We start from the raw sequence: 8,640 nt of genomic DNA, 5'->3' as shown, positions 1-8,640 counted from the left end.
GTGAGGTTATGACATACATTTTCATAATTGTGACCTATATCGGATAACTCCGTTACAAACTCACATAGGCGAGAATGTTTCAGAATGTTGGTAAGGCTGTTTTACATTTGTACAACTAAAAGGTTTAGAGTGCATTTTAGCTATTTTCAAAAGAATGCTTTGAAAGAAAAAAAACAAAAAAAACCAATCATACAAAACCTGGCAGTTCTTTAAAGTGAATTTCTCTGTTAACCCACTCTTTTTCTTTTTTTTCAAAATACCTGCTTTATCATATAGTTCATTTGAACCCAACAAAGAAAGCTTTGGCACTGCACATTAAAATAAAAAGTTTGCATAAGCAAGAATTCCATTTACATTTTTCCAGTCACCCCCAGGCTTCGTATAAGTGGCGTTGATATTGTTTCTCAACAACTACAAGAAATGGCTCATTGATCCGCCACATTAAACCTTATTTATATCCTTTTTCCTGTTGTATAGAGTTCAGAGTTGCTGTTTGTAAAGAAATAGATCTGAACAGGTCCAACAAGCTAATTGCAGTCTGGGGTGGTGTTGTCTAAGCCAATTCTTACAGGCTCACTGTCACTCCGTAGCATTGAAATTTGTTATAATCCTTTGATTATTTTGCTGCTTAAGGCAACCATACACTTGCAACAGATGGTAGGTCTCCTTTTTTTTGTAAAGTGCCATGCTATAGAAAATAAATCATTCAGCACACAGTGAACTTGGTGACAATTCTTTAGTGGCCCTCGAGGTTGTAGACCGGAGGATATTCAACCTAAAGCCTTGTCATAAGCCATATGCTATTCCGTGTGCAACTCTAATATTCCATCAAAATTATTTCACTTTCTGATGACCGTATTTTTCCTCTCAATCAGCTTGCCTTAGGAAAAGAAACAAAATTAAGAGCAAGGCAAGTTATCCAAATTAAGGAAATACTGTAGCCCATTCTTCACAAGACTGGCTCCACTGTTACTGCTTGTGGAAGTCTCTGCCATTGGTAGTATTGATTTTTTTTCCCTCTAACTTTTTTAGCAGCTTGAGCTGTCATCAGCTTGTGAACCTGGTGAAGCCTTGGCCACGGCTATTTGACAACCACTAGTGACATGGTTCATGACTTTATGCTTGAGCTGAGACACTTGTTCTCTCAGGAGGCTGGCAGTAGAGGCTAGGTCAGAGTTCTGAGACTTAAGCATTTTAACTTTCTCCTCCAGGCGTGCAATACGTTCCAGTTTCCTCTTGCGGCATTTAGAGGCAGCAATTCGGTTTCTCAACCTTTTCCTTTCTGCTTTGATCCTCTCTTGAGTCTCTAGATCAATTGGTGAAAGTGAAGGGGGCGTGTTTGCATCACTACTACCAGCTGCAGGAGCCCCAGACTGTGACACATCAGGTACTGTTTGTGGTTCATCCAGAGGACCTCTTACTGTATGTAAGCGATTGAGTACAGGAAAGTGAAGCTGTACTGTGGGCGTGGCACTGGCAGAATTACCAGTATAGGAGGTTGGAGGAGGTGGCTGTGGGAGCGGAGGACTAAGCTGCGCGGCAGCTGCTGTAGGGTTAAAGTTGCTAAGATTTGTGTAGACTGGCACCTCTCCGGCTGGATGCAGTGAGCGAGATGGGTAAGGTGGGGAACTTGTGGCAAGAGCAGACGGAGAAATTGGTGCTCCCAGCAGCTGATTCTGTTTGTGTAGGTCTGCTAATGCTTTAACAAAGCCATCTGCAAAGCCCTCCTGCTCTTGTGTGATAATCGGTTGGTTGCGGTACAGAAAGGGATGTGGAACTGTGGTATTTGGCACAATTGTACCCTGCTGTAGAGGGACAGTAGGAGCAGCACTGGGATTGCTGCTTGATGTAGCTGAAAGGCCAGGGCCGGCAGCCTGAATTAAGAGGTGCTCTAATTCTGGTGGAGAAAGCTTAAGTAGGCTCAATGCAGCTGAAGAAACTGAAGGAAGTAGAGACACATCTGTTGAAGTGTTACCAGTGTTATTGCTAGCTGTACTGTTGCCAGCTGCCAGCACTATGGCACCACCTTCTGCAGCTGGTACTGGACTGAGGTTATTTCCAACCACAACTTCACGACTACCCCTGGTAGAATCAGAAAGTCTACTGCTCCCACTTTGCATTAATTTCAGTGCATCAGTGCCCCGAGTTATCACCTCAGAGAAACCATCAGGGATTACAGATGGGGGAACGGAGGCTGCTGCAATCACACCCAAGCCTTTCTTTTTCAGGTTAGTAGCCTGAATTATAATATTAGCACTCATTAATTTATGTTCTGAAGTGTATCGGATAGCAGTTTCACCTCCACTAATTTGGTGATTTGTTGAGGTCCCCCCTGGAGAAGTTCCACTGTATCCTGAAATCTGAGCAAAATCTTGCAAATTTAGAGTATCCTCATGATAAAATGGAGGCTCCATTTTCACATGGTCAGTGGTAGTGCTGGTCATCATCATTCTTTAACCTCCCTTTATGCAGGAGGTTTTTCAATAAATGTAGAAATGATCTTTTACAACAATGCTTTCTGTTATTATTTTACTTTCCTGACACAAAATCCGTTTGCAATACAGTAAATGTTCAATGAAGAATAAATCGGTGGGCAGCAACTACAACAAAGGAAACCTCACAATGCTAGACACTCCGTAATGAATCCTGTTAGCAATGGTATAGAAATGAGTGGCTCCGAAGACCAATCCTTTTCTTATCTGGAGCAACCTATGAAAGAGAAATATAGACTGCGTTACCTGCTATTTAAATAAGAATAATGTGTCAATACAAAGAAGCATGTTATTATTAACAGAGGCAACATGTAGATGCTCCCAGAAAAAAAAGAATTTAAAATTGAATAGAAACCTGATAGTTTGTTAGCTACTCTTAGATATATAAAAGCATACACAACAATGACAACATTATAATGATTTGCAAAGCTACAGTACATAAAGAATTCGAATGCGTGCGTGCATAAACACAACAATTCAAAAGGTCCCTGGCACACTTTGAAGCTAGCCAGCACACACAAAAAAAAAAAACTGCTTCAACTGTTCAGGTTAAAAACAAGATTTTGTTGCATACATTTGCAAATACACATGGAAACCCCACTGCCACGCCAGGACACTTCTGATAAGTGTGGTCCCTAACTCTAAACGAGAAATGACATAAATAACAATGCACAAACGGAAAGCAGGCTTACCTGGATTCAGCCCTCTATTCCTTAAAGATACAGCAACACACCAGAAGTCCAAACAGGCAGCTTAAGACTTCTAGTGTGTGTCTGCTCCCAATCCAAAAAGAGCAACAATAGCAGTCACCCTGATCTACTTGAAACTGGCAAAAAAGGGAAAGGTGCACATGCAACAGGGCAATATACAAAGCAATACAAAAGGTCCCTGGCACACTTTCAAGCGCTACACACACACACACAAACACTGTAGAGGTTAGGCAAGCAACACATGTAGCTGTGCCCAGAGCAGGACTAGGTTACTTTGACAAGAATAACGCAGTATTTATGGCAGAGCAGGGCTTGTTGCGTCTTGCTGAAGTTCACATTTGCATGTCGTATAGAAAGTGTAACAAATTAAAGTGCATTGGTGAATTTAATGGTGATGTCTCTTTTACCATGAGTGGGGTACACTAAAAGTACAGAAGGATATTCTATTTCATATTACTGGCCTGTCTATATCGATAGGCAGAGCACAAAAGTAGCATGCTCCTGCTTTTCTGCCAACGTATCACTCCTTCCCCTTATGCAGTGACTGCAAAAGCATGCACTAATCTACTAGAGTGAAACTAAATAAATACCCTACTGAACATGGTCCCATCTAGCTCCATACTTGCAGCCTAATACAGAACATCCAAATAAGAGTTACATTTTCAGCCACCCACAGGCAGGTAAATGCTGATTGGATATTTAAATTGCTGCATGCTGCTATGCGAGGTTCTAAAGAAAGCAGGAAGCACAGGGATAGCTTGCTGAGGCATGCTACTAGAGAGTGCAGTTTTAAGAACGAATAGAGAATCTTCCCCTTGGGCTATCGATAAAATCCTAAATAATGATCATTGCTAGGCTTCTGATTATACCGCCACCTTTGCTTGTACAAAGTTTACACCATTACACTATCCAGATGAAAGGCATTGATCTTTTGAGGTGTTATTTAGACATTTGACACATGCATCAAATAAGGCTGCTGCTATCATTCAGGGATTCTTACATTATATTTTTAAGGAGGCAAACAACCTGATGATTCACATGCATCCTTGGGTAAACAGTTTTTAAATGTAAATTAAAGCATGTCACCATTGTATTTTATTTAACTTTTGAAAAATGCATAATTGATATAAGCTATATTCTATGCATATTTTGTATTTAATGCCACAAGAAGAAAAAAAGAGAGAATCAAATCACTTTCATAGCTCTTTGTTACTCTCTTTTCTAGCAATTAAGTTTTACGTGAAGCTGTCAGTAATTTAATACAATTCTGTCAAATTATAATTGGACAGTATATTTACAAAATCTGTTCCTTTTATCAATAAAAATGCAGCCCTTGTCCTTCAGGCCAGTGATTGTGTCTAGACTGACAGGTGCAATGTAGGAGAATTATGTCATCTTTTTGCTGCAGACAGGAAAAAAAAAACATTTCCTCAGTGTTTCTACGTGATTATTCCAGCAGTAGGATTTTAACTGTCACAAAGTGAGGGCAAGCAAACGGCTGATCTATGTAATATAACATAGCCCTGAACATAAAGACTACTGCACAGATAGTAGGATTGGGGAAGAAAGTTATATGAAGATACAGTCAGGAGGAATGCTGTGATCTCTGTGAGAGGTAGTAATACCTGCAAGGGTTACACTTACACTTTATGTACAGTAGACTGCATTAAAAATGATCTTCTGCTAGGTACATTTTTTTATGCAAACAAGAAGGCTATCATTGTCAACTTCCTACTCAAAATCTAACTGCCTTTAAATTCTGAATGACTGAACTGGAACAAGCATGCAGCTCACCACAAAATACGTTGCACTGTGCTAACCGAACAGGGTGCAAAAGAAATCTGTGGTACATTGTGATGTTTTCAGCATCCCATTCACATGCATGAGTTGACTTTTCGAATGGCAAGTTAATGCGTTGCATAATGTGCACCGCAATGGACTGCCCTGTGTGAATAAGTTATAAAGCAGTAGTAGCAGTGGCCTTACTGTGACCATATCACGGTTTAAACAAAATATGCTTTACAAGTGTCTTTAGTGCTTTGTTTGCACTGGGACTGAGCAAGTAAAAGCCCTATCCAAATGAATGAGGAAAAACAAAATTGTGAAGGCAGGTCAGTCACATGACCTGTCAAGGTAGGTCATGTGTCCAGCTGCTCCACCAATCATGGAGTGTTTTCTGCCATTTTATGGCCTGCATTTATGAATGGAATGTAAATGGATGCACAATGTGGAGTAAATACTGCAGTGTCCAACAACGTAAATAGCGATATGTGCCCTCCATTGTAAATGGGAGCCTTAGTGTGTTTTATACTTATTTGCTTCAGCTAATAAACTGAAATTAGCTTAAGCAGATTCAAAAATAAATAAATAAAAACTATTTAGTTACCAGCTAAATCACAGACCTAGCTTGCAATGTCAGAAATCTGTACATGTATCAGAGGCACAGCTACAATAGGTACACTTATTAAAAAAAGTGGACTAGCCGGTTTTCTTTCTCCTCCTCCCTCACTCAACTTAAATCCTGTCCACACACAGACAAGCCTACAAAACTATATCCCTGCTCCAAACCACGCAGCTACCAATCAAATCATAGACCTTACTTTTATATTGGCCCTAAGACAGATAATTTGTAAATTAGAAGAAAACAATATCCATTTTGTAGGTTTCTCAGAGGGGTCAGAAGGTTCAAACTACCATATTTTCTTAAACAAAACAGCACTTTATGGTGTTCACAGAACAGATATGGTCCCCACCAGGGCTCTTCCCACTGCAGGGTCAACTAGACCTTTTATAACCAGCTTATGTTAAGTAATGCATTGATTGTTTTGACTAGCTTGCTGATTAATGTCAAAAAGGTATCCCTGATTTGTGTATTGGCAAGGCTATATAATCACTTCCTGTAATCGGTGTCACTGCGACGTTGTCACCCTTTGCGTTGACTGTGTTCCCTAAACTACAGGTCAACGTCATGATGTCAGAGAGGGTTGTTCTTTTAACGCTAGCAGGCCCCAGCTCCACCCATCCCCACCCACTAGATTACACTTATTTCCGCTCATAGTGCAGGAAATGACAAGAGTAGGGAAGCTGGGTATCACACAGTAAGCCCTCTCTCTATGCCGTACAGACTTGAGCTGCAGGAGAGCACAAGATGGTAGGATGGTAAGAGAAATTGGATCATAATATATTATAACAATTTGTTATTAGTGAATAAGGTTGGGCATAAACAGCCTTTTGTGCTTTATTTCATCATCAGAGATGCAATGTTAAGAAGAGTCAGACTGGTTGGTGACTTTGTTCTTAAGGCGGACCTTTACCCTTATCTTTTAAACAACAATAAACACAGCTTTAGAAATGTTTAGTAATGACAATCTACAAACACATACTTCTAGATAATTAACAGCTTTGTATTCTTAGCATACCTTAGTTCTCTTTTCTTCCCCAGACTTCTGACACTGGCCATGTTTACTAAGGGCAGATTACTAGCTCTCCTTTTACTTCTTGGATTTCTGGCACTGTGACTAGACATGTGACCATACACATCATCTCAGAGGAGGAAAATGCCTTTCCCTGAGATCTCATGAGATGACAGTTGCGATTTCCCAGCAATGCTCTGCTGATGAAAAGGCAATCCCAGTGTGTATTGCTTTGGCAAACTGAAGTCATTTTGCCCATTCAAAGCAGGAAGTGAATGTTCTGCAAGTGTAAGGATTTCAAAATCACAGCATTTTACATCTGACATGTCTGTGTTATTATTAATCGTCATACATAGTGGGATGCATTGGTAGAATTTGATTTTTGAGTGTAAAGGTCCACTTTAAAGCAGATCATTGCAAAATCCCACTATTTACAAGACTCCCCATCACTCACGCAAAGCAGCTTAGTGACAACTAAAAGAGGTTACATCACTCATCCTTCCTATGGTCTTCTAGAAAAGCTGTAGATACCAAATATCATGGCAATGCTTCCTGAATTCTGCAATGTGCTGGAGCACATTTTCATGTTCTCATGTGATTTGATATCCTCATATGTGATTTGATATCCATTGGAAGTCTAAGTGACAGAACCATGCCCTGGTGAACCATTTGGTAGCTGTGATCTTACATCCCGCATCATCTGAAAGATGTTCTTACCTGCAGTGGATATTTTTCATATGAACCTTGATATACATAATCTCAGAATATACTGTACATCTGCCGTCCTTTACCCTTGTTTACGTATCCTGTAATGTCTATGACTATGACTGGATTCCTAGCTTTTTGCTAAGGATTTTCTACATAGGACAACCCACAATTTTTGCTGGTTTGAGATATGAAGTTCATCTATATGGAATGGCCAAGGTGGGTGGTTAACCTTTAATGGTAATGTTTGTTTGCTCACTTCTCAGGCTATCAATAGAGATCCTAGTACCATAAACACTAATGTTTTAAACACTATAAACCTAATCATCCTCCTCTATGATTATAATGTCCTCTGCTTGTGCTATCCAAGGGCCAACATTTACAGTGTGCAACCACATCAGTATCCTCTTTTGTCATCCACAACTACAAAGGTCCAGGTCCTACATATCTTCTACTGAGCTTTTACAGATCAAATATATTGGTTCACTGATCAAATATATTGGTTTGCTGGAGTGAGCTCTACAAGAACCAGACACGGGGTAAATAGGGTGCATCAAAACTGATTTTTTTTTCCCAGCTCACCAAAAATGTATTTGTACTTTATGTGATTACCTGCTCTCCACACACTGCAATTTGTTCCTGCAGCATCATGATTCTCTCTTGTATAGAGTCTTGTATACTATATCTTTGTATGTGACAAAGTCAATAATATTTGGGTCCTGTGTTTGACACATGTAGGAGCTGTGTAAACAGTGCAAAATTTAACTCAGCAACTAAAGGATTAGTACATATTGGTGCTTTTTATGCACCCATGACTTCTTCCTAATGATTGGTTCCATGGAGGCTAAACATCTGTAGTCCAATAGGTAGCCTGTGTATGTTACATACTATGTGACCATTCTTTAAAATACAGCAATAAAAGTAGATAGCCTTTAACCTACCCAAGCTTTACTCTATTTTATTATAAATTCTATATTAAATTCTATATAAAATTGTTAATTTGGAGTGTTACTCAGGGTAACCCTTTGTACATAGTATCCTGAGCCTGAGTAACGCTCAGTGAAAAAAATCAAGGATGGAAAAGTGGCAGTAGGATTGGTGAACATCCATTTCTTCCCACTTAGTTGTGAACCCAAAAGTGCTCTGCTCTGACCACTTGTGAGTTCACATCTGTCAGATTCTCGTCAGTGGCAATCAGAAATGTAATCAAATCAAGTACCATCAATATTTGTTTTGTTTGAAGCAGTGCAGGGTAGACTTCATGGGTCTTCTGATGGCTCTATAAAAAGAACCTGTCACATAAGCCCCTATGTTATTGTA

General features: G+C 39.7%; 1 protein-coding gene across 1 annotated transcript; it reads right to left on the bottom strand.

Moving 5' to 3' along the window:
• Window positions 1-547: 547 nt before the first annotated feature.
• On the bottom strand, window positions 548-2,621 carry LOC108799893 (transcription factor AP-1-like). The gene has a single exon (XM_018571826.1). The coding sequence runs from the start codon at window positions 2,448-2,450 to the stop codon at window positions 1,029-1,031; it is 1,422 nt and encodes a 473-aa protein (XP_018427328.1). The 5' UTR covers window positions 2,451-2,621; the 3' UTR covers window positions 548-1,028.
• Between the last annotated feature and the right edge of the window lie 6,019 nt (window positions 2,622-8,640).

This window comes from Nanorana parkeri, unplaced genomic scaffold, assembly GCF_000935625.1.
Source record: "Nanorana parkeri isolate BGI_ZX_2015 unplaced genomic scaffold, ASM93562v1 scaffold1849, whole genome shotgun sequence".
In the NCBI taxonomy this organism is placed as follows: domain Eukaryota; kingdom Metazoa; phylum Chordata; class Amphibia; order Anura; family Dicroglossidae; genus Nanorana; species Nanorana parkeri.
The sequence above is the reverse complement of the archived record's forward strand: the minus strand, read 5'-3'. Positions and strand labels throughout refer to the sequence as shown.

What these genes read in the sequence shown, in the direction of transcription:
- LOC108799893 (XM_018571826.1), bottom strand. Translation starts at nt 2,450, where the DNA reads ATGATGATGACCAGCACTACCACTGACCATGTGAAAATGGAGCCTCCA.